Source organism: Aythya marila (assembly GCF_965140915.1).
Source record: "Aythya marila genome assembly, chromosome: 8".
In the NCBI taxonomy this organism is placed as follows: Eukaryota; Metazoa; Chordata; class Aves; order Anseriformes; family Anatidae; genus Aythya; species Aythya marila.
The window spans coordinates 23,410,104-23,435,288 of record NC_139049.1 but is presented as its reverse complement, the minus strand read 5'-3'; the positions used below and the strand labels follow the sequence as shown (position 1 = coordinate 23,435,288).

Genomic DNA, 25,185 nt, shown 5'->3' with positions numbered 1-25,185 from the left:
CGGCGCTGTCACCGGGGACACGCCCCCTAGCCCTAAGCCACGCCCGTTTCCCCCTAAGCCACGCCCACTTTCCCCTAAACCACGCCTCCTTTCCCTAAACCACACCCTCTTTTCCCTAAACCACGCCCACTTTGCCACAAACCACGCCCGCTCGTCCACAAACCACGCCCCCTCCGCCGCAGCGGTAGAAGGGGGCGGGGCTACTAGAGGCCACGCCCCCCCCCCGTCTCGCGGCGCTCTGCGGCGCCGGAAGCGGCGCGGCCCCGCCGGTGCTGAGGGGGCGGCGGCGGCGCCCAGCGGGGCGCGGAGCGGAGCGGGCCCGGCCCCGGCCCCCGGCTCGCCGTGAGTAGCGCCGGGACGCGGCCCCGCGCCCTGAAGGGGCTTTGCAGTGTCCTCACGCACCCCACAACCGGCACCGGGAGGCCTGGCCCCGCCGCACGCCTCTTGAGGCCTCCTCCGGGCCTCCCCGGCCTAGGCCTCGGGCCTGGTCGGCGCAGCGCGGGGGGGTTGGGGCCTTCCCGCAGCACCGGGGGGGCCCTCAGGAGGCCCTGGGGGCGGGGGGTTCTCCTTGCTCCCCGTACAGGTGGTTTATTGGGGTGAGGGGGGCTGCCAGGCTCTGTGCAGGGGAGGGGGCTTGGGCCTAAGCCTGTGCCCACCCCGTCCCCGCAGGGAGCCCCCATGGACCCGCGTGAGGAGCCCAGCGCCTCCTCCTGACCTTCGGCCCTCCCTCCGCCCCCGTGACGATGGAGGAGTGGAAGGCCAACGCCGCCGCCAAGCCCCACAAGAAGCGGAGCTGGTACTTGGCCTGGAAGTACAAGCTCATGAACCAGCGGGCGCTGAGGAAGCTGTGCCAGGTGAGCTGCCCAGGGCGGGTTAGGGAGGTGAATCCGTGGGGTTTGGAGGCTTGTGGGGCAGCTGCACGGGTGGAGGGGGGTCTGACAGGAGGCCTAGATGAGCTGACATGCTGGGGAAGCCAAAGCTGCTCCTAGAAAACCCACCCCAGTGGCTTTTTGCTCCTGCGTGAAAGGGTCTGCTACGTCTAACAGCACCTTCCAGCTGCGAATGGATCATTAAGTGGATAAGGCAGAAGATAAAGCTGTTCAGGCTTCCTTGGGAGACTTAGCAAAAAATCACACTCAGCTGATTCCTTCCCTCCTGGTTCTGTACGTGTGCAGAGTGCAGCAGGGCTCTGCCCACAGTGGGAAACCATTCCTGCCAGATGATTTGCAAACCAAGTCTTGGTATAAGGTGCAACAGGCAGACAGAAAACAGGACTGAGTAACAGGATCTTGTGCCCTAGAGGCAGCTGCTGTCTATGACAGCCACGGGCCTGCTCACCTGTACCACAGAACTGCTAATCTGTAGTTGAGCTGCCATCCTGGGGGACATCTGGGGGTATAAGGACAGGGAGGGTTTGCCCATGGGGCTGCACAAATGGAGCTATTCCCACAGTGAGTGGAGCGTGGTGAAATTTAGCAGTCAGTGACTGAGGGAAGGAGAAGGGGAAGGTTTTGTGTTTGCCTGGGGGGATGAAGGCTCATGAGGGCTCCCTGAGGAAGGAGACTGTTCAGGGTCCCTGGGATGAGGCCCAATGTTTTGGCCTCATTGGCAGGCGCTGCTGGCAGCTCTGTGGCAGATCAACCTTGCAGGCTGATCGTTTCCCACCACTGGATGTTCGTGGTCCAAGTCTTCCTGTCTTAAAAAAGGTCCTCTGGGTGTGGAACAGTTTCTGCTTTACTCTGTGTCTGAAAAAGAAGGAAGGGGGCAATGGTACTGAAGATCCCTTGGCAGATCTCTTTGGGGTGCCCTGCAGGTCTGCCAGGGAGGTGGCCTGATTTTGGGGTTGCTGCAAGTTGCTAACACAAAGCATCCTGCATTGCAGACAGGAGCTGTCCTCTTCCTGCTTGTAACTGTGATCGTGAACATCAAACTGATCTTGGACACCCGGCGAGCTGCTTATGAGGAGGAAGAGGAGTCTGCACAGGATTACGGTGAGAGGCAGGAAGTAATTCCCTAAGTCTGGGGAAATGTGACCAGCTACAGCGTGAAAGACAGGTCTGCACCTGTGGGTTTAACAAAAAATAGAAAAGGATGTTTCCATTCCTGGTCTGACTACTCAGGGCTTCAACTCTTTTGGCTGCGGAGGTCTGCAAGGGAGCAGACCTGTTGCTCTGTTGGATTTCCTTCACTTGCTTTCCCCTTAGGTTCTGACCCATGGCTTGGGGGGCTGAGGGTTTGGCTGGGCTCGGGCCAAGCCAGAGGTGCTTGGGCTGGTAGAGACTGGGCTTTCTTCCCCTGTAGATGATGAGCTGCTGAACGTGGAGGTCCCTAGGCACCCTGTGAGCAACAAGAAGGTGTTGGATGTCGAGGTGTACTCCAGCAGGTCAAAGGTCTACGTGGCTGTGGATGGAACGACGGTGAGTGGGAGGATGGGGCTGAATGGGTGACATTGTGGCCCCAGGCAGTGAGAGCGCTTCTGTGGCTGACCAGAAGGCACAGAGAGAGACCTGCCTTGGTTTGGGGGCCCTGCTGTGCCCAATGGGCAGGGAATAAGGGGTGCTGGGTGCTGGCTTCTGGTTCTCATTGCTTCTCCACCTGCAGGTCCTGGAAGATGAGGCTCGTGAGCAGGGCAGAGGGATCCACGTCATTGTCTTGAACCAGGCTACGGTAAAGCATCCCTGCGTGGCTGCGTGGGGCGTTCTCCCTGAGCTAGGTTTTCCCTCCCTGTTTAACTGTTGGGAGTGTGAGGAGACGGGCAGCCAGGAGAGAAGACTGAATACGAGTTTGCCTCCAGATGCCAGAGTACATCGCGGTGTTTCTCTGGTGCTTGCCGAGCTCAGAAAGGCTTTGACTGGTTTCCTGGGCAGTTTAGACTGGGAGAAAGGTGAACCCCAAGAGGGATGTCACTGGGGAGCAGGAAGGAGTCCTGGGGTTGACTGAAGCTGCCCCTTAGCACTTCATGTGCTACCAGAAGGCAGAACCTGCCTGGGGACTTGCTCCTCGGCGTATCAGAAAATGAACTCACCATGTTGCTCTGGATCTGAGACTTCCAGGGCAGGTTTCCGTATTCCTGCCTGTCCTGATTATATCAAGTTTAAGATATGTCTGTGTTTGAATGCCAACAGGGTCACGTGATGGCCAAGAGGGTCTTTGACACCTACTCTCCTCATGAAGACGAAGCCATGGTACTCTTCCTCAACATGGTTGCCCGGGGCCGAATCCTGATCTTCACCATTAAGGTAGGTGACATTAGCATCAACAGAAAATGTCCAGCTTGAGGGCGTGTTGATTCGAGGTGACACTTGAATGTCACTGGGCATTCCCAGAGCTAAATGTCACATTCCCAGCTGTGCTGTGTCTCCCTGGTTGGACAGCTCCCTCGTCCTCTCACTCTCCCTGGTTACTGCTGGAAGGTGGAGGATGGATGTGAAGAAATACAAGGATGCAGCGGGACCTTTCTAGGTGGTATTCTGTGCCAGCTCCAGGCTGTTGAGGGGGGGTGGGCTGTACAGGCTCTGGGCCACTCTGTGAGCAGCACCGTGCTCCCAAGGCAGCAGGTTCAGGTGTGTAAAGTGTTGGCAGACGCCGTCCCTGCTGGAGAACGGTGTGGTCTCGAGGAAACAGGAGTCCAACTCCTCTGACCTGCCTGTAGGTTGTGGTGAAACAACCGGTAGGTTTAGTGGTGTGGAGATCTTGGGAACCTGCTTTGGAATCTCTCTGGCTCAGATGTTTCAAGGGTAGGAATGGGCCCTGTGTCTCGTTGGAATTGATGGGAGACTCTTCTGGTAGGCAGACCTCAGCTGCAGGGCTGTGTTTCCTTCCAGGATGAAGGCTCCTTTCACCTCAAGGATACAGCCAAGAATGTCCTGAAGAGCCTGGGGAGCCAAGTTGCACCGTTCCTGAGCTGGAGAGACATGTGGACGTTTGTGGGGAAGAAGGGAGGTAAGAGAGGTTAGCACTTAGCCAGGAGAGTGTTCGTAGCTCCTTCATAGGTGAAGACAAACCCAGCCCATCCCCAAAATGCTCTATGAGCAGACAACGAGTCACAGAAGAGGGGGCAGCTCCATTTCTGGGGGTGAGGGAGGGGACAGAGGCAGAGCATTTCCCTTTAGCAGCTCCCCAACAGCCAAGGGCAGGGTGCTAAGTCACCACCCTGAGCTGCAGCTCTGCTCATGCCTTGACACGATGGAGACTGACTCTTCAAGCCTGTCCTGACGCTGTGTCCCTGCTCCAGGGGAAGTGTACGGGGAGAAGCACGCCAAGTCTCCTGCCCTCTCGACGTGGGGCGACCCTGTGCTGCTGAAGACAGAAGTCCACCTGACATCTGTGGAAGGTAGGGAAATAAAATCTGCTCTGGGTGTCTCTGGAGAACGTCTGCCCACGGTTCTTGGTGCTTTCGAGTCAGAGCCGTGGGCGTGTTAGCAACATCCCAGAATGGCTTTAGGGCTGTTTGAGATGGGGTGATAACTTATAATGGCACCAGCTTCCCTTCTGCCCGCTTCCGTGGCTATTCCAGGTGTGATCATAGAGAAAAATTAGGGACTGGGTGCATGTTGTGGCCACTTGTCAGCTCTCCAAACGAGGCCTGATCCAGTCTTTTCTGACTGTTGGCCTCAAACAAGGCCTGTTGCTGCCTCAGAGAGGCCATGCAGTGGGAGTGTGATGCTTGTTCACAGCAACAAGCACTGGTTTGGTGATAGCTGAGTCCAGGGCAAGCCATCCGAGTGGCAGCCTGGAGTACGTGGGGTGAGGAATCCTTTTTTCTCCCTGCTGCCTCCAGATGCTGAGTGCCACTGGCCTGACACGGAGCTGAACCGCCGCCGGAGGAGGTTCTGCAGCAAAGTGGAAGGTTACGGCAGCGTCTGCAGCTGCAAAGACCCCACACCCATCGAGTTCAACCCTGATCCTGTGAGTACGGGGCAGAGCAGCAGGAAGGCTCCCGGAGGGAGGGCCAGGCAGGACCACAGGCAGCTCAGAAGTAGGGCCACGTTCCTGCACAGCAGCTGAGTGGTGATGACTGCCCTTGGGCAAGCCCTTAGCCCCTGGCAGTGTAGGAAGAAGACACTGGGGTGATGGGGAAGGGGCTGTCCTTAATACAGCAATGACAGGTTTGAACAGAAGTCTCCACGCACACTCACACACGTTTTTCTGTTCCAGCTCAAAGACAACAAAGTCTTCGACGTGCCTGTAGCTGTTATTGCAGGGAACCGCCCCAACTACCTGTACAGGTAACCACTCCGGGGGCACAAATTGGCTGCTCTTTGCCACGAGGTCAGGCATGGTTCAGCCCTCTTGCTGCTCAGACAACGTGGGCAAAGCTTCTGGGACAGATCCCAGGGTCCTTGGCCATGGGAAAGGGGAGAGCCTTTGGGTCCTGTGTCCTTTTCCCCACCCCAAGGAATCCATACCCCTGCGCGGAGTGGCCTGGACCCACAGGGACCATGCTGAGCTCAGGCCCCTCGGTTTCTCCCCAGGATGCTGCGCTCCTTGCTGTCGGCTCAGGGCGTCAATCCTCGCATGATCACGGTCTTCATTGATGGGTACTACGAGGTGAGAACACTCCCGGGGTCCCTGGAAACAGGTCTTTGGTCCCCCAAACGAGGGGATGTGGTGCTACCCTAGTCCTGAGCAGGCTATGAGCCCCTTCACCCTTCCTTCTGCTATGAGGGTGCTCCTCATCTGCTTCTTTGCAAAGTCTGGAGGCATGGAACACACTAGAGAGTCCCACTGCAAGCCTGGCTCTGTGGCAGCAGGATGTGCTCCCAGTTCTCAGGGGTGTGTTCCCAGTTGCCCAGGGCAGTTCTCCCCAAGCTATGGGGCTGGGGCAGCCGGTGTGTTTGTGCAGGCTGTTACTGCAGTGCATCAGAGTGGTTAAAGATAGCAGTAACCATTGCCATGGCAACTGGAGCAGTATCCCTCTGCTGCGAGGGGGCAGCTTGGATGCTCGAGCTGCCGTGGTGGATACCAGGAAGATGGAGAAGGTTTTGGTGGGGCCTTCTAGGAGCGGAGGTAATTCAGCCCAAGTGCAGATTAGTTCTGACCCCAGTGAGAATGTGCTTGGACAGAGAGTCCTTGGCAACTGTGGGAGGAAGTGGAGTTGGTTGTGGTCTTGATTCTAATCAGCTGGAAGATGTTCCTGGACATACCTGTTTTGTATCTGCACTGGCCATGGGGAACTGGAAACTTGAGACCTTTTAGATATTCTTTGGGTGCAAGTTTGGGTGTTCAGAGTAGTGAGTCTAACAGAAATTTGTGGCAGGGGCTAGTGACATTTAGGGGTTGATGGGCCAAGATGGTTTGGTGAGTTCCTTGCAGTGGGGTCTTCAGCACAGCAGCAGTTGGAGCCTCATTTGCCCCCAGGAGGACAGCTACACAGAGGAGGCTGGCATGCTGCTGTTGTTCCAGGGAGCTGACGCTGTGGCAGAGGGTGGGGAGAATGTGGCTAACCCCACACATGTGAAGCCTCTCTGCGTTCCCATTGCAGGAGCCGATGGATGTTGTGGAGCTGTTTGGCCTCTCCGGAATCCAGCACACTCCCATCAGCATTAAAAATGCCAGAGTTTCCCAGGTGAGACCCTTCCCAGCCCCCAGGGGAGCTTTTCCTTGGGATGGTATTTGAGGGAGGCAGGCTTAGCCCCACATCCGTGCCAGGCTGCCCCTCCCTGTGGTCCAGGCGCTGATTCTAACACAGGCAATGATGTGTCTGTTCTTGCAGCACTACAAAGCCAGCCTGACTGCAACCTTCAACCTGTTCCCGGTGAGTGGGACCTCTGCCCTCTGTCTATCTGCTTGCCCTGGGGAGTGAGGCAGCACAGAGCTGCCCTGGGAGAGTGGCGTCTGCAATAGCCTCTCCCACAGGAGCTGGAATTGGTCCTGTGGGGCAGGGAGCAGCACAACCAGGGGGTGCTGCTTGGTGTCTCTGCTCTGTCCTGGTCTTCTCCATCCTTCTGACATCTCACCTTGCCCTACAGGATGCCAAATTTGCCGTGGTTCTGGAGGAAGACCTTGACATTTCTGTTGACTTCTTCAGGTAAAGCTGCGGGTCACTGAGATTCTGTTCAGGGTCGTTTCATTGCAGCTCTCTGGCTGCCTCAGGAGAGGCCAGGTTCCTGTCATGAGGTAGCTCACCTGTCCAGGGCTAAGCAGTCCCTAGCCAGCAACTGAGCTCTGCCTGTATGGAGGCTGCTTATTGAATCTACTGTCCCTAGGACTCAGTGCAGAGTGGCTTCAGCATCTGGGATTTCATGGATTTTGTCCTTTTTTGTTTGTTTTTGTTTATTTTTGAGCCACTGACTTGTTTTGCACATGCACGTATGCCGACATCAGCCATTTTGGCCCAAGAGATGGGTTAAATAGTCCCAGCAGTTAGGGATGGCTCATTCCCTGGTGGAGAATTTGCCTCAGCTTGTCCGTGGGAAGGATCTGACCACGGGCTGGGCGACTCTTTCCTCAGCTTTCTGAGCCAGTCCATATACCTACTGGAGGAGGACGAGAGCCTGTACTGCATCTCAGCATGGAACGACCAGGTGGGTCGGGGGGAAGAGATGGGGCAGGGACAGCTGTGCCCTTTGTTGTTCCCAAGTCTGGGGGCTGAGTGCTCCCTATAAAGCAGGTTTCCCCCAACACCATCAGCTTGGTTGTGTCTCCCCAGCCTTATGCCATTCAGAAGTGCCCCTGCAAATTTCCATCCTGTCCCTGCCCCGTGCTTCCCAGTGTCAGACCCCTTCTTCCAGTGCTGGGTGTTTCCATGGGGCAAGTTTTCGCCTTTTTTTGGAGGGGTAGGGATGCATTCAGGGTGCTGACTGCTCCCCATAACGTCACAGGGCTACGAGCACACAGCTGAGGACCCCTCGCTCCTGTACCGTGTGGAGACCATGCCGGGCCTGGGCTGGGTGCTCCGGAAGAGCCTGTACAAGGATGAGCTGGAGCCCAAGTGGCCAACGCCAGAGAAGGTGAGTATCCTCAAGGGGCTTTGTCTTCTGCACCCACGTTTTTGCATATTAGCAGTCCACGATCATCGCTTCATCCCTGTGGGTACAGCTCTTGGAGGGGCCCTGGCTCTTCCTGAGCTTCCCCTGGGAAGGATGCCCAAGCAGGATGGATTTGGGATAGGCGCTAACATGAGGACCACGTAACCAGCCACAGAGCTGGCTGGAACAGCCCCAGCAAGCTGGGCTGTGGGGTCTGGAGCTTGTGAGGGCAGCCAGAAGGGTTCCTGTACAGCCATTTTACTGAGTGATGTCCCCAGACGTGAGCGTAAGCAGCAGTTTCCCTTCTCCAGCTCTGGGACTGGGACATGTGGATGCGGATGCCGGAGCAGAGGAAGGGCCGGGAGTGCATCATCCCCGACATCTCGCGCTCCTACCACTTCGGCATCGTGGGGCTCAACATGAACGGCTACTTCCACGTGAGTGACCTCTGCCAGGGCCTGTCCTGGTGCCGAGCTCTGAGCCCCGTCACCTCTCCAGGTAGTAGTGGGCGTGCTTGAGGTGACGTCCGAGCGCTGCTGTCTCCTGACTGAACCCTGTTTTCTTCCCATCCTCTCCCTCTTTCTACCAGGAAGCCTATTTCAAAAAGCACAAGTTCAACACGGTTCCGAATGTCCAGCTTAAAAATGTGGAGAGGTGAGTACTGGTCAGAAAAAGGTCTGGATAAAACAGTTGCATGTGCTGAGGATATCTCCATTGTGGCACAACAACCATCGGTCACCTCCAGTCACAGCACATTGGTGCCTCTGGATGAATCCTTGCAGTATTTTTTGTGAGGTTGTGTTCAGCTAAGCCATGTTCCAGGGAGCCCAGAAGCAGCCTGGGCATAAAGCACCTCTCCTTCATTCTTCTTTGTGAGACCCCAGCCCCACTGAGGGACAGACACCTGTCCCTAATACTTGTCTTCACTGATCAGGTGCCTGATCTTCCAAGCTTGGCTTGAAGCTTAGACCTATCAAGGTGCAAGCAATCAGCCCTGTGTGGGTTTTGGCTTTGTTCTCTGTTTATTTTCTCTCAAAAACATGGATGCTTTGGAGGCAGTTCAAAGCTGGCCTGACAAACACTGAAAGGTCACATTTTTGCTGTCACGTCCTGCTAGGATGTGTGGCAGTCCCTGTTCTCCATCCATTGTCTCCAACTTGCCTTTTAGTGTTACAATGGGATAGTCTTTAATTTGGATCACTTGGGGATGGTCCTTGCTTATCAAACCCTCTGACTTTGCCTTGGTCTCTGTGCTCTGTCTTCAACAGCTTGAGAAAAGATGCCTATGAGACTGAAATTCATCGGCTCCTGGGGTAAGTGCCTGAAGGGAGGGTGGGAATCCACAGAGGACACACTGGGTGGACCAGCTAGGACAGAAAAAAGGGGTGGAGATGGCCCCAGCCACTGCTTGCATGTGTGAAGCACCCTGCAGCGGAACAGGGAGGAATTAGGTTGCCTTCTCACTCCCCATTCTGTTTTCGCAGTGAGGCTGAAGTCTTGGACCACAGCAAGAACCCCTGTGAGGACTCCTTTGTGCCCGACACGGAGGGCAAGGTCTACGTCATGTTCATCAAGATGGAGCAGGAAGCAGACTTCACCACCTGGACTCAGCTCGCCAAGGTGAGGCCCTGGCACAGGGCATCCTCCCCGTGCACTGATCTTGGCATTGCTAGAAAACACCTGGCTGTTTTTCTTGAGGTGGAGGTGTGTTACCCTGACCAAACTGCCCTTCCCTCCCTGCTGTGTCCTGGTGAGGGCAGGGGTGGTGGCTCTTCCCTTGCTGGGGGGACACCAGAGCGTTGCATCTGTCCCCAGGCCCTGATGGTTCTTCTTCCCTCCCTCCCGCCCTAGTGCCTCCACATCTGGGACCTGGACGTCCGTGGGAACCACAAGGGGCTGTGGCGGCTCTTCCGCAAGAAAAACCACTTCCTGGTCGTGGGGGTCCCTGCCTCCCCCTACTCGTGAGTATCGGGGACACAGCAACCTGGGTAACGCCCCCTGGCACCGTCCCCTGCCACCTGCTTCTGTCTCAGCTCGCTTTTGGGGAGCTCCTGGCGCTGCTGGTGCCAGCTCTCACCCATCCTTCTCACCCGCAGGTCCAAGAAGCCCTCCTCAGTGGTGCCCATCTACATGGAGCCCCCTGCCAAGGAGGAGGGGGCGGCGGCAGTGCCAGCAGTAGCTGCAGCGGAGCAGACGTGAGGCTGGCAGCTGGGAAGTGAGGGGGGGGCCAGGAGAGGACAGAGACCCCCCCGGTGCAGAGACTGAGTTGGCAGCGGCTCTTGGAGGCCGGTGGCTGGACGTGAAATCCCCTTTCAGGCCTCAAAACGAGATCTGGGGCTGCCTCCAGCCCCCTGTCACGATCTCCCTCTCCCTCACGCAGGGGCAGGGTGCTTCCCTCTAGACATGCCACCCCCATCGTCCCAGGAACATTTTTTTTAACACAGACTCTTTACTAATGCTGCTCCCGTTGCCCCCTGGCTGGGCAAGGTTTGGAGGAAGGCAGTGCTCAGTGGGGGCTGCGAGAGCCCTTTAGGAACACCTCTGCTCCCATTTTTGCTCCCAGGAAGGCAGCCCACTGGGCGTTATTTATTAACTCTTGCCCCCGCAGCGAGCACGGTGGTGAAGAAGAGATCTTCCAGCTGCTTTCTCCTGCACCTTGAAGACTGGGTCGGACGTCTCCCTGCTTGGGCCACGGCGAATTATGGAGGCAGGAGGGAATGCTGAGGAGGAGCTGGACTTGTGGGCACGCAGGGGGCACCCTGTCCCCAGCACGGGGACGAGCGGGTGCCCCTGTCCTCCCCCTGCAGTTTTGGGAGCCCGAAAGGGCTGCAGAGGGAGGAGGACCCCGCTCTGCGCTGCAGCTCAGCCCACCCTCACCCACCTCCTCCGTGGGGATTGGGGGTGAAAGTGCCTTGCAGAGCGCGATGGGAGCAGCGAGGGGGGGAAACTCCCCCGGCTGCAGAGGCAGGATGGAGCTGGGCTCTCCAGCAGCTGCTCCTGGAGAGAAGAAACGCTGCGGCGTGGTGTGGTCCTTGCCCATGGTACTGCACCCGGCCTCTCCTCCCTGTCAGGTACCCCAGCTCCCGCTGAGGACGGGGAGGAGACGTTCCCCTGAACGCCCCCCTTACTGTGGTACGATGCCAGCAGGGATGCTGTGAGCGGATCCAGGAGGGGCAGCCTGGTTCTCCTGGCTGTGGTACGCCCTCTGCTAGAGGGAGAGGGAGGGGGTCCCCATCCCCCTTCCTGTGCCTTAGGATGGACCCCAGGCCCCCTCCCCAGCCCCATGGTACTAACACCCCTCCCCTCACTAGGGCCAGCCCTAGTCCCCTGCTCCATGCACCTCCCTGCTTCATCCACGAGGCAGGAGATCATTTTTCTGCCCCTTGTGCAGGGCTGCTCTGGCTCGCCTGCTGTGCCAGCAGCTGGGTTTGCTGCTCAGCCCCTTCCCTGCGCTCACAGGGACGGGGTGTGAGGGCTGGGCCCTGGGGTGCAGCTCCCCGTGGGCCAGGGGCTCGTCCCCTTCCTTTTCTCACTGTGAACAGAGTGCCAGGGCCCCCCGGGAGCACAACCCCAGCGCCTGCTGGGGCCTACACTACAGTAACTTATTTATTTATTGCTTGGGGGAAGGGAGCAGGAACGTAGCGTGGAGAGCCAGCAGCCCTCAGCCTGCCAGGAAGGCTTCTGCCTTGTTCCCCTGGCGCCATCCTCTCTGTTCGCCTCCTCCTTCCTTGCCCAGGGTAGGAAAATAATGTTGAACCCAGCAAATCTCTGCCCCAAATGGTCCCTGTGTGGGCACAGCACAGCTGTGTGTGTGCTGACAGAGGCAGGAGGTGGCACACGTGTCCCCAGGGTGCAGGGTGGCACCCTTGAGACTTCCCCGTACTGGCCCCGGGGCTCGGGCTGACCCCTTCCTTGCTCTGCCACCCCCAGCACCGCCCTTCCTAGGGTGGTGGATGTGGCTGGGCTTTTTTTATATTATTTTATTGATTGTGTTTAATAGAAGCAGGTCCATTACCCGCTCTGGGGAAGGGCCTCAGCTTCCTCAGTGGGAAAGCCACTTGCTCCCCGGCGCTGCTTTGGAGAAACCTCGCTGTCTCTCCGCTCTGCTGCCCTCCCCTCGGCACCTCGCTTCCCAAGGCCCCTTTTCCCTTCACCCCAACGCCCCCTTCCCTTTTTGGCTGGCAGGACTCGGCCTGAGGCTGGGAGATGCTGGTCCCAGGGGCAGGGAATGGCTCCAGGTCAGCTCTGTGCTGCTCCCTGTCCTGCAGGGCTCGGGGCGCTTCGAGCTCCTCATCCCTTCCCTCTGCGTGTGCCGGGTGCTCCCCTTCCTCCTGCGAGGCTCCCCTTTGGCAGCTGCAGTCGGGCTGGGGCCGAGGGCATCCCCAGGGCTTTCTGAATCGAATTATTTTTTCAAGAATAAACATTGCACAGCTGCTGGGCCTCGGGTGTTTGGTCGGGGGGCTGCGTGCGCCTTGTGGGGCCGCCTGGGTGCGAGGTGCGGAGCTGTCCTCGGGGTCACAGCGGCTGATGGAGGCACGAGGGAATTCCTGCAGCTCTCTGCCACTGCTGGAAGCCTGAACCTGGGGCCTTTTGGCCCAAATCTCCTGCTTTGGGTGTGTTTCTTAAAGAACAGCCTGGCCAAGGAGGGTTGGTGGCTCTATGGCTGGTTGTCTTCTGGGTCAGCCTCCAGCAGCCTGCCCTGCGGTGCCGGTGCCAGCAGAGGTCCTCCGAGCCCTGGCAGCTGCCAGGGTTCCCTGTTTCCTCCTCAAGCTTTATCAGCACCATCTGCAGCTCCACAACCGGCACAAACTCCGACCACAGCCTGGTGCTGGGCGTGATGAGCCCCCCGTGCTCCCCCCGGCACCTTCCCCTGCTGCCCTCCCAGCCCTGTGCCCCTCGCTGTGGGTGGGGGGCGGTGGGCAGCCAGGATTTTGGGGCAAGGCTTCGGGCTCATTTCACTGGATTTGGGCTTTTTTCCTCCTGGGGAAAGGGGATCTTGGGGTAAAGGGGGTTGGTTGGTTGGTTTTCACCCACCCCCTGCCCAAGGTCACAGCGCAGGGAAGGCACCGGGGGGGGACAGGGGGCTGCCTGAGCTGCCAGGCCGAGTGTTGGTGGCAACAAAACAAAAGCGGGGGGGGGACAGGAGAGGACAGGAGACACCCACCAGGAAAAACAGCTCCTGGTGGCCTCTGCGTTCCCCTCTGCTCCTCCCCGTGGGCTGGGTGCAGGCAGGTGAAGCCAAACCAAGCAGGGCCGGGAGAAATCCCAGCCTGTGGGCCAGCCCCATGCCAGGAGCTGCTGCAGGAGCCTCCAGAGCCTCCCAGCCCCCATCCCCATGGGGCAGGGAGCCCACAAGGGTTGGGGTTTGCCCCGTTTTGGGGAGCAGCGGGGCGAGGAGGTGGCTGCAGATGCAGGACCCAAGCAGGACGGGGCCGGGCGGGCAGCAGGCACCAGCACAGACCAGTACAGACCAGCGCCGTGCACCAGCTGCCTCCTGTTCCACCCGTGGCGAGGCCGGGCCTCGTCCCCATCGCCTCCCACCCCTCCTGGGGCAGCTTTTGGGGAACGGGCACCCCCCTGGGCAGAGGATTTCCCCCAGCCCCGTGTCCTTAGGGCTTTATTTGGCGGGGTGGTGGAGAGGGGCATCGCCTCCCCAGTTTGCATCCAGCTCTGGTGGAGGCCACAACCTCCTCCGGGACGATGCCACCACCCCTGTGTGGGGCCAGCAAAACCCACAGCGTTTTGGGGGCTCAGGGCTGGCTACCGGGCTCCTGCCCCCCTCAGGAGCTCTGTCGCTGACCCAGCGAACCCCACAGAGCTGCGGGGGTTCCTCTGGGCGTGCAGGAGGCTGCATTTATAGGGGCGAGGCAGGGACGTGTGGGCTCCCACGGCTCGACCCCCCGCGGCCCCAAATCACCGGTTCCCAGGTCTCGGCCGCCCCCCCCGCAGCCCAGCCCCGCTGCCTTTGTGCAGCCTGACAAAGGAGAACCTGTCCCTGCTGCTCCGCGTCCCGGGAGCTGGCTGATAATTAAACAAAAGCAAAATAGCCTTGGCACGAAACCCGACCTTTCAAGAACTTGCTGGGAGGGGGGGTTGGGAAGGGGTAATTTTTGCATATTTTCCTTTTTTGCATTTGCTTCGTTCAGCAAGGATCGCGGTGCCCGCGGGTGCCAGGCCAGGGTGCAATCACCCCGCTGGGTATCTCCGTCCCGGCTGCCCCTGTCCGTGGCCCTCTGTGCCCCGTGAAATGGGGGAAATGTCCTCCTGATGTCCTTGGGGACGCCCGTCCTGGTCCTCCCGGATGGAGGCATCTCCGTGCTGGAGGGATGCCAGCACCTGGGGCGCGCTGGCCCCGTCCCCGTCCCTGACCACCTGCATCCCAGCTCCCCGCTTTTTGGCCCCCTCTGCTACATAAAAAGCCCCGAAACAGAGGTGCCTGACCCAACCTGCTCCCTTTTTTTGGCTTTTTTTCGCTCCCTGTGGCAGGGCTCTGTCCCCAGGCAGGAGTCCCCGAGTGGGGCTGCCACTTCCCGTCCCCACGCACGGCGAAGCCCGGCAGCAATTCAATCCCTCTCTGGGCGCCCCGGATCGTGGCCGTGATGCTCATTACGCCGTATCCAGCCCAGCGCCTCGTTAACGATTAACTCGCCGGGTCTGCTATCAGCCCCAGCCTGCTACGTTTCAATTATCCCTTCCACCTCCACCGCCTCCGATAGCCCCACCGCAATAAATCAGGGCACGGAGCTGCCTGAGAGCACCCGCCCCAGCCCCAGCTTCGGTGGCCCCGGGTGGGAGTCTCAGGGCTGGGGAGGAGGAGGAGGAAGGGGACGGGGAGGAAGGCTGGCAGGTGAAAGTGTGAGCTGCCCTGCTTCTCCCCCAGGGATCCGGTGCCCTTCAAGGCCGTCCTCTCCTCTCCTCTCCTCCCCTCTCCTTTCCTCTCCTGGCCGAGCTGTTGCGGCGCAGCGGGAGGGAACTTCCTTGTGGCAGGCACTCCTGGTGCAGGTGATGCTGGATGTGTTCGCTTTGTTTGCCGTTCACACCCTTTATCAGCAGGAACTGTAACAGCAGCAATTCAGCCTTCTGGTGACGGTCACTGTCCCCCACGGAACGCAATTAAAAAGAGGGCGAGGAGAGCTCGTTTCCCTGCGGCCGGGCTGGGTTTCGACTCGGCAGCTCCATCCCGGGGCACGTGGTGCTGGTGGGGAAGCTCCCAGGATTTTAAGCACCTCGGGGTGCCCTGGGGGTGAAAATAACCCAACCCCAGCCCCGGTGAGCTCCGGCCCCCTTCCCAAGCAGGGAGCAGCCCGGGCACGCTTGTTTACCCCACCAGTCGCAGGACCTCGAGCCCAAGGACACCGAAGCAGGGCAATAAGGAAGTTTCTGCCCCCTGTTACGTGTGGGGGGGGATTTTGGCCTCGGTCACTGATGTCACAGCTGGGTGCTGCTGGTGGAGCTGCCAAGTATTTATGGGAGCAGGCAAATCTAGTGCTGCGGGGACTTCTGGTGGTGCCAGCAGGCAGCAGGACAAGGGACGCTGGCAGAAATCCCACACGTCTCCCTGCCCCACATTTTCCAGGAACTTGGGGCAGGATTTAGGGCAGGACACACCTTTGGTGGGACCTGCACCTCCATCCCTGCAAGGGCAGTGCCAGGGCTTGCAACCCCAGGCTTCGCTCCGTGCCTCGGTTTCCCTCCATGCAGCAGGGAAAGGCACCAAGAGGTGCCCAGGGTTTTGGCATCCCCCAGCCCTTTTGGCTGGCCTGGCCTCATTCCTGCCAGAAAACCCCAAATTAAGGGGCCCAGACCTCCAGCTGGGGATGGGGTCCCCAAGCTGCCTTGAGGAACAGGCACCCCGAGCACCCCTGTGAGTGCCTGCACGGGATGGACAAAGCTGATTTAAATGGGTATGGCTGAAAGAGGGGACAAAGCAAAGGGAAACGGGGGCTCTTCTGTTTGTGGGGTGATGTCTGCAAAGCTCAAGTGTCTGCAAGCAGCATGACCACACCACCCAGAGCCACCAACACCACCAGCATCGCCCGCAGGAACCCGCGCCGATGGGCGATGCCGGCACCTCTAGAAGGGCTGGGGCAGCGCCAAGGGCTGGGCGGCTCCCACACCTTTGGGAAGGAAAAACAGGGAATAAAAACCCCCTGACGTCACCCCCGGGGTCACTGGTTTGCGGCGAGGCTGGGACCAGCACCCACCTGGCAGCAGTGTGTTCCTGGCAGCCTTTCCCCAGCTGAGTCACCCGGGGTGGGGAGCGGGTCCCGTGCCTGCCCCGCTGCCACGTGCCTGCTCCCACGGCCGGGCTTGTTGATGGCACGCACAGCCTGGGGACGGGGTCAAAGTCCCACGGGATGAAGGTGGAAAATGGAATAAAAACAGCTCTGGGGCTGTGCTTTCCTTGCAGCAGCCCCAGGCAGGGCCCTGGTTTGGAAGAGGCAGAGCTGCCCCTCTTTTGGGGCCACCAGAGCCCTCCTCCCCCATGGGCTCTGATGGGAACGGGGCTGGGACACAGAGACGGGTAAAATCCCAGTAGCTCCCATCCTGCTTCCCCAGCAAGGTGCTGGTCAGAGCAGGAAAAGGCTCCAGTAAAGGGCAGGGCAAGGTGCAGAGGAGCCACGGAGGGAAGCGAGGTGTGGGCAGCCCCCCGTGCACAGCAGGGGCTGCGGGTACACGGCTTTATTGAAGACAGCAGAAAACAGCTTACATCCAAGACAAAAAATAATAATAATTGTATTTTTCTTTACATTAGGGAGAGGGTTCTCACACTGAAATCACAGTGGGGACCTACAGGGCTGAGCTCCACGCCAGGGGCAGCGACCCCATGGGACCAGCGCAGAGACCCCAGTTTGGGGGTGCAGCCACCACCGTGCTGGTTGGGGACCCAGCCCAGTCCCCGGCCAGCAAAGTAAGGCCAGGGACGGGGAGGTGGCAGGACGGGGGAGGCACCACAAGGGTTGGTCAGGGCAGGGCCGCTGCCTGCTCAACAGCCCTGATCTTTGCCTGGGCCCTATCTCCTGCTGGCATCAGCAAAACAGACGGGGTGGCTTCCCCCTCCCCTTCCCTGCCTCAAAAAAAAAAAAAAAAAAAAATATCTCTATGTACAGATGCATTACGCCATATCAGTACAAAAATATACATATAAATTCTACAGATCCCAGCTCAGTAGATCAAAAGAGCTCTAAGGTCACAGTGCACCGGCCGGCATCGGGCCCAGAGAGTGGTGCGGCCGTCAGGAGCACCCCGGCACACGGTGGGGTGGGCACAGCTTCCCGCTGCTGCCGGGGGTCACTTCTGGTCCAGGCGGCAGTACAGGTACATGGAGACGGCCATGGATGCGATCTGGGGGAAAAGAAGAGAGTCAGACCCACGGGTGTCCCCCCCCCCGGCACAGAGGCAGCCCAGTGACAGCCCCCGCCTGGCACACGCAGGGAGGAAGAGGAGGGTGTGCCCGGGGAGGAAGGCTCATGGCCACCCCACGGCAGGTGGTGGCCCATGGGGGCTGCACCAGCCCCTCGACACCTCCAGAAGACCCCAACCCCGCTGCTCGGGGCACTCACCTCCAAGGCAGCGATGCCGGCAGCCACACCGCCCGCCACGTCTGCGTTCGTCTTGATGTCTTCCAAAATCTGGTCAAAACAACCCTGCGGGAGCAGCAAGGCAGATGAGGACGGGCATGGAGCTGCGATCCCAAAGCCAGAGGGCATTTCCCCCAGGAGGAACATCTCCCACCCAGGGTGCATTTCCCCCAGGAGGAGCATCATGGCTCCAGCCCAGAGCTTCACGGTCATGGAGATGGTCGGAGAGGGGGGACACAACTCATCAACCCCTCAGCCCCAAAGCCCCACATCTCCACAGGGTGGGGAAATGAGGGAATTTGGGACCGGGCAATGGAAGGAGCTTTGTTCCTCCCCAGCAGGCCACTGGGGACAAGTCAGAGCCACAAAGCCCCCCCCCAGGGACTCAGCACCCAGGGGATCGCTGTGCCCAGCGCTCAGGCTGGGGGTAAAGGCTGGGCCCTCCTCCCCGTGCCAGGATGCACCCCAAAATTGGGTACACCCCAAAATCGGGTGCTGCTGGAAGGCAGGAGCCGCGTGTGTGTTCATACCTGGGCATCACTTGCCGCGAGTGATGCATTGCACGGGGAATGGCCCTTGCAGCAGGGCGGAGGGAAGTTTTTGTTCTGCTCATACCACGGGGAGCCTTCAAAGTCTGTGTAGTTATTCAGGCCACAGCAGCCGAACTAAGGGAGAGAGAGGGGTGGTGAGAGCACCCTACAGGTCTCCCTGTGCCCATGTCCCCGCCGCTCACTCCCTCCTGCAGGAAACATGGTCTGGAGCCTCCTTGCCCCATGGAGGAGCTCACCCAGCTCAGCCCAGGACCTTTCTCACCCCACCTCAGGACCTCTGGATCCCTCTGGAAACCCGTGAGGTAGTCACACACGCCTTGGGCCACATCCCCACCCCACACCCCCACCCGGCTGGGCACCACCAAGCCCTTGCCGAGAGCATCCTGACCCCAAACCAGGGGGGAGCCCAGCGCACCTCCTCCATGGTGGCGTTCCATATGCGTGTGAATTCGTTGTCAGCCCCATACTTCTCCTTCAGGATGGGAGTCACCACGGCTGTCAGGAACGTCTCTGCCTGCGGGGAGAGGCCGAGAAAACCCATCAGAGACCATCCCGGGGAGCGTCACGGAGTCGAGGGCCTGCAGTGCCCATACCGGTCCCAAACCCACGGGGAAGAGGCCACGCAGGCCGAGCAGGGCCAGGAACACGTCACGCCGTGTCCCTTTGACCCGAGGCAGCCTGGCAGCCTCACCGACCGCGGCGTTTTGGCCCCGAGGCCGCTGTTGGCGGTGACTCAGTCAATAAGCAGCCCGGCCGGGGCGGCCAGGAATGGTGCCTGCCCTGTGGTTGACTTCTCCTGCCTCCAACCAGGCGATGTCGTGGCCTTCCTCCCCAGGGGAGCTCCCTGGTGTATAATAAGCGCTTGGGTTCTCTCGGGACTGCCTCTCCTGCGTGGCTGCTGCCACCAGAGGTGTCCAGCCTTGGCTGGTTCCTCACTAAGGTGTTCAAGAGCAAGTGGTGGGCAAAACCTGTGTGACTATGCTCGTTTCTTTAGGGTAATGGGATCTTTAGGGTAATGGGATCTCCGCCTTGTTGCCTGCACCTCGGGCAGCCCCCCCACCCGGCCAGGCTGTCCCACAGAGCTGGCACCGGTTTGGTGTCCCATCCTCCCAGCCCGCAGGCAGCACCCCCAGGCTCCCCTGTTTTCCTAAAGGGATCCCACGTGTCCCAAAATACCCCAGCCCAGCACCCTGCTAAGCCACTCACAAGACTCGTGTAGACCAGAACCACCACGGCAGCCGCGACTTCGGCGATGAAGATGATCAACACCACAGAGAAGAACTGGGAGGCAGCGAGGGGAGGGAGGTCAAAACGACAGCCAGTGCCACAGCACCCCAAAACCCACCCACTCCCCAAAGGTCAAGGACCTCACCCTGCTTCAATCCATGTCTATTTGCCACCAGCCCTGCTCCAAGGCAGAGGCAGAACAATTTTGGGGCCCCACCATCCCCACATCTGTTTTTCCAAGGTCCACCCAGCCCTCCATGATACAGGGACACCTAAGGAGGACACCTCCATGGAGATACCCATCCCTCAGGCTTCCCCCACCAGAGACCCCACTGGATAAAGCCTGGCTCATCACGGGCCCGTCCTTACCATCATCAGGAGACATTTGCTCTCCTTCTGGGCACCGTAGCACCCAAGGAAGCCGATGATCAACAAGATGGCACCGATGACGATGAGGAAGTAGCCGATGTTCACGACCTGCAGGACGGTGGACGAAATCCCCCCAAATATCTTCACAAAGGACTGCCCGTCCACCGTCACCCAGATGCCGACGCCCAGGAGGGCTCCGCCACCGAGCTGGGAGGAGAGAGATGGGTAAATAGGGTGCTCGGGGAAGAGCAGGGGTAAAATGACAAAAAAATGACAAAAAATGGTTTTTGGAGGATCTCAGCATCTTGATTCTCTTCATCCAGGTGTTTCTCAGGCAGCTTCAGCCCTAGCCCACCCTGTGTGCCCTCGAGCTCCCAACCCAACCCCAAAAGGCAGCAAGGGGAGGTGGATGGAGGCCACCAGCCCCCAGGGAAGCTGCCACCATGCCATCCACCACGCTCAGCCTCTCCCCCAGCCCCAGAGACCCCCACACCCGAGCCCCAGGTCGCTGCTGTTCCCCTCACAGACAGGGGGAGCCCAGCGGGTGGGACCCTGGGGCACCCAGCACCCCGCCAGGCACAGGGAAGGGACCTGTGGGGTCGATACAACAGCCACTGTCCCCCGTTTCCCCCCACCAAGGGCTTTGGGCACACCACAGGAGCAAGAGACCCCACAGCCCCCAGGCTCAGGGTGCTCCCCAGCCCCACAGCCCAGCCTGGAGGGACCACCGAGAGCGGGTGTCCCCAGGTGGGGACAGCCCCAGCACTTACAAATATGGCCAGGTTGAAGAGGATCATCATGACCTTGATGAACGTGAAGAACCCCATCTTGGCACCTGGAGAGAGCAGGGGGGGGAGGCGAGCAGAGAGACGTTACCAGCAGAACCAGTCGCAACCCCCTTTCCTTCAGGCTTTTTTTTGGGGTAGGGAGGACACACAGGGAGCCCTCACCGGGCTCCTCCAAGTCCTGGGACACCTCCCAGCCGTGCTTTCCCCCAAAACACCCAGCCTACCTCTGCAGCGAGCAGCTCCAGCAGCCCCAACCCAACGCCACTGCTCTGCCGCCCCCGTGCCGCCCCCAACACCCTTTAAACAGGAGCGGCCCCGGGGCCGCCCAAGCAGCAGCCCAACCCTTTGGGGCCACCCCCTGGGGGTGGCAGAGCCACCAGGTCCCTTGGGTGCTCGGTGGCTTGCTGCCCTCTGCTGCCCAAGCCACCCCGACCGGAGAGGCAGCAGCCAGAGCCCATCACCGCGGCCTCTGGGTGCTGCTGGGGAGGAGAGGGGGTGGGGAAGGGATTTGGGGTCAGAACACCCTAAAATTGCTTTGTATGGACAAGCATCGCACCCCAAAGTGGCCACTGAGGGTCTGGGGCTCTTCTGCCAATGTCTGGGGCAGGCGGCGGAGCCCCCAGAGGAGCAGGGCGCAGGGATGTGAAAGCCCCAAATCTGCAGTCTCCTGGCCCGAAACAGAAGCAGGGAGAGGAGGGCACCGGGATATGGCCACCAGAGCCGGTCTGTAAATGAAAAGCCAAAATTTGGGGTGTTTCCCACTGTTGCAGTGTTTTTTTGCTGGTGGGGACATGGCAGGAGAGGATGGTGACGACCAGAGCGGGTGCCAGTGCTAGATGTGAGCAGAGACCGGCCATAGCCTAAAGGCTGCCAAAAAAATAATGTTTTGGGTTTTTTTTTTTTTTTTTTGGAAAGATGCTTGGAAACAGGGGTGGTTTCCCCAGAAAATCCCTTTTGCCCAGAAAGCAGGGAGCCGAGCAGAGCACAGGGGGATGCTGTGTCCCCTTTTGGGGTCCTCCCCAGCAGAGGCACCGGGTGCTCGTCACGTCCCTCCCCACAAGGGTACATTTCAGTGGGATGGAGTCATCCCCTTTGGGACGTGTGGCATGTGGGGGAGCCCTAAACCCTCCCAGGGTGTTCACCCAGATCCGGGTGCCCTAACCCGTTCCCCTCGCTGCCTGCAGCCTCAGCCCGTCCCACAGCAGCTGCCCGTCAGCCCTCCTGCCCTCTCCCACCTGGGACCTGCTGCCCCTAAATGCAAAAGAAGACCTCCATCGTATCGCCCCTCTCCCCAAAACCTCCCCAGCCCCTGCTCGTTGCACACAACCCCCCACCCCACAAATAATTTCGGCAGAACCCATAAATATTTGTGTGGAAGGAGGCTCACTCCCAGCCCCAAGGAAATTGCAGGGCAGTGCTGTGGCTGCACCCCGCTGCCCTAACCACATACTCTGGGGTTTGGACGCTTCCCGTGTCACCCATCCCAACCCCACTGGGGACTTGGGGCTGGATTTTCTGGCTTGACCTCAGCAGGACAAGCCCGATGGCATTCCTGTGTCCTTCCCAGCCCATGGGGCTTGTGGGGCTTGATGGGGACGGAGCTGGGCATGGGGACACCCCGCTGTGCCTCGGGTTTCCTTCCTGGAAAGCACAGGGTGGAAAACCCCATGCAGGGCCACGGAGGACCAGAGCAGAGGGACTCAGGGTGGTCTTGATGAGTTTTTGGGGTAGCCCCATCCAGGTGAGCCCCAATTTGGGGTTGGGAGCACCCGTCCAGCTCTCCAGCTGGCCCCAGGGTCGATTGTGGGGTGGAGGAGCTGCAACACGTTGGGGATGAGCCTTCAAAATGAGCTGGGCATGGCTTTAGGTTTGCAGGTTGAAGTTACCAAACTTTAGGAATCTGTGATGAAAACCTCGAAACCTCACTTCTTCCCCTCCTGCTGCAACAGGGTGGAAATAAAAAGAAATCTGGGGGAATCACCGATCCCCTGCTCGGGGAGGTGCTGGGGGCCGTGTAGGATGCTCCCCGTGAGCTGGGGTCTCTCTTAGTGCCAACTCCAGCCCCGCAGCCGTGCTCCTGGAGCAGGAGGGGCAGAAATCGCTGGGGAGGTGCCCACCAGGCAGCCCCACGGGGAGCAGGGCTCGAGGGGAGGGCAAGGACGGACCCCACAGCTCCAGCAGCAGCAGGGTGCCAGCACCAGGGGCAGCGGGACAGAAAAATCCCTTTTAGTGCTGGAAGCCCAGCCTCTGGGGAGCGGGGTGAAGGCAGCTGCAGTGAAATCCCCCCAGGATGCTGCCGCGCTGCACAGCCATGAGCTGCAGGGCAAGAAGGGGAATTTGCTGAAATTACCACCCCAAGGGGCTGCACATATCCTGCAATGCTCCCTGGGCCCCTGTGCCTCAGTTTCCCCATCTTTCCCAGCCCCTAGGGTTGGGAATTCCCATGCCCCCACCCCATACTGCTCCTGGATCCAGCCGGAGGGGACGTTTTAGGTGCCATCCCAGCTGCTTTTAGGGTGCCCGACCTGCAGCAGAGGCAAGGAGCAGCCGTCGGTTCGGAGAGGTCAGCGTGAGAAGTGGGGATTTAAAAAATAAAAATAAAAATAAAATAAAATAAAATAAAATAAAATAAAATAAAATAAAATAAAATAAAATAAAATAAAATAAAATAAAATAAAATAAAATAAAATAAAATAAAATAAAATAAAAAAAAAAGTAAAATAAAGTAAAATAAAGTAAAATAAAATAAAATAAAATAAAATAAAATAAAATAAAATAAAATAAAATAAAATAAAATAAAATAAAATAAAATAAAATAAAATAAAATAAAATAAAATAAAATAAGAGACAAAGCAGCTGGAAGCAGGCTGAGCCCTGGTGCTCTTGGTGCATGCAACAACCACGCCATGGCCATGGGGTGGTGATGGGCGTGGGGGTGGGTGCCCAGGGGGTGGGTGTCCTGGGGTGGGTGCCCTACAGGTGGGTGCCCAGGGGGTGGGTGCTCAAGGTCCCCAAAGGGCGGGTGCCCTGGGGATGGGTGCTGAAATGAAGGGTGCCCTGGGAATGGGTGCCCAAGAGACGAATTCCCAAGGGATGGACGTCCACGGGATGGGTGCCCAAATGAGGGGCGTCCCGGGAATGGGTGCCCAAGGATGGGTGCCAGAGCCTGAACCCCCCCACACCCCCCCTACACACCCCCAACACCTCCCCCCCCCCCCACCCCTCAGTGAGCCAGGTAGGGGGGGCACCGCTCCCCTATAACCTGACTCTCCGCGCGTATCTGACGCCCCCCTCTCCCCCCAACCCCTCGGGCACCCCGTCCCCTCTCCCTGGGGTGCAGACAGGAGGCAGCCCCCCCTTTCCCATCCCATCCCGTCCCCCCCCCCCCCCGCCCCCGCCGCGCTGCGGTGCCCAGGGGCGGGAGGAGCGAGGCTGACATCACCGCCCCGCTGCTGCCGGGGCCGGCTCCGCTCCGCTCCGCTCCGGTAAGGCTGGGGCAGGGGGGGGGCAAAGGGGGGCCGGGGGGGGCAGGAGGACGGATGGACAGACGGACAGGAGGGCCGGGAGGGCCGGGAGGCCGTCCCCATCCATCTCCCGACCGGGGGGAGATGGGGGGTTGGAAGGGAGGGGGGGAAAAAGGGGGGGCTTTCCGCGCTGTGCCGTCTCCGAGGGGTGTTTCAAAGGCTTGGAAATAAATCGAGAAAGCCGTAAATGAAGAAAGGAAGGCGAGATTGAACTAAAATCCTGCACCCGGGGTGTAGGGGGAAAGTGGGAGGGGGGCACACGACACCATTCCCTGCTGTCATCTCTCCTAGGGATATTAAAATATATATATATATATAAAATAAATAAAATAAATCCGAAACCACTAAAATCCTATATTCTCGCTCACCCCCGTGCCGTTTTGGGGCTGGGGGGAGGCTGCCCAGCCCGGGTGCCTGTGCTGTAAGCTCGGGGCTCCATCCCTCCATCCCTCGCCCTACTTTCCCGACTTGCCGGCACTGTCCCGGTGCGCAGCGCCCGGTCCCTGCTGGCTCCCCTGGCTGCCACTGTCCCCGGCCGTGGGTGCCCGGGGTAGGGGACACGGGGCTGGTTGGGGTCCCGGTGGGGGCAGGGGGCTGATGTGCTGCGTTTTGCTCTCACAGAGCCCGGGGAGGCTGGTCCCCAACCCCGGCAGGATGAAGGGCAGAGAGGGAGCGGGCTGAGAAGGCGACGGCGTCTTTTTGGGGCCGGCACGCGGGTCAGCATCACCTGCTCCCCTCCACGACGCCTGAGCAAACCCCACTGGTGAATTTGGGACCGGAGGGGTCAGGAGCCGCTTCTCGGAGGCAGAAGGATCTTTTCCTGCCCATCAAGCTTGGGGCAGCATCCCCTGATCCCATCGCCATGGCCTCCCCGGAGGGGCTGCAGTACCGGGCGCTCTACGAGTACCAGAAGGACCGGGAGGAGGACCTGGCACTGAGCCCTGGGGACGTGCTGACGGTCAGCAGGGCCTCGCTGCTGGCTGCCCCCGACTACAAGGACGGGGACGAGCGAAGCCCCCAGGGCTGGCTGCACGGCCTCAACGAGCGCACCAAGGAGCGCGGAGACTTCCCCGGCACCTACGTGCAGTACCTGGGCCCCGTGCGCATCGCCGCCGCCACCGCCAAGGCCAAGCCACGACCCTTGCCCCCGCCGCCCGCCGGGACCCCCGTGCCCG

General features: G+C 59.6%; 2 protein-coding genes across 2 annotated transcripts; one reads left to right on the top strand and one right to left on the bottom strand.

The window, feature by feature from the left end:
• Positions 1-231: 231 nt before the first annotated feature.
• POMGNT1 (protein O-linked mannose N-acetylglucosaminyltransferase 1 (beta 1,2-)) lies at positions 232-12,403 on the top strand. Its single transcript, XM_082766516.1, has 22 exons — positions 232-342; positions 670-854; positions 1,883-1,991; positions 2,302-2,417; positions 2,602-2,667; positions 3,126-3,239; positions 3,825-3,942; positions 4,235-4,333; positions 4,781-4,908; positions 5,158-5,228; positions 5,475-5,550; positions 6,485-6,568; positions 6,716-6,757; positions 6,972-7,030; positions 7,454-7,526; positions 7,824-7,952; positions 8,282-8,407; positions 8,560-8,624; positions 9,239-9,283; positions 9,455-9,590; positions 9,822-9,931; positions 10,067-12,403. The coding sequence occupies exons 2-22, from the start codon at positions 744-746 to the stop codon at positions 10,167-10,169; spliced, it is 1,980 nt and encodes a 659-aa protein (XP_082622642.1). The 5' UTR covers positions 232-342; positions 670-743; the 3' UTR covers positions 10,170-12,403.
• Positions 12,404-16,681: 4,278 nt separating this feature from the next.
• Positions 16,682-20,755, bottom strand: TSPAN1 (tetraspanin 1). Its single transcript, XM_082765840.1, has 8 exons — positions 20,711-20,755; positions 20,469-20,533; positions 19,699-19,905; positions 19,309-19,383; positions 18,518-18,616; positions 18,082-18,216; positions 17,534-17,617; positions 16,682-17,315 (listed from the first exon to the last, which is right to left on the bottom strand). Exons 2-8 carry the CDS (start codon positions 20,523-20,525, stop codon positions 17,262-17,264), a joined length of 711 nt encoding a protein of 236 aa, XP_082621966.1. The 5' UTR covers positions 20,526-20,533; positions 20,711-20,755; the 3' UTR covers positions 16,682-17,261.
• Between the last annotated feature and the right edge of the window lie 4,430 nt (positions 20,756-25,185).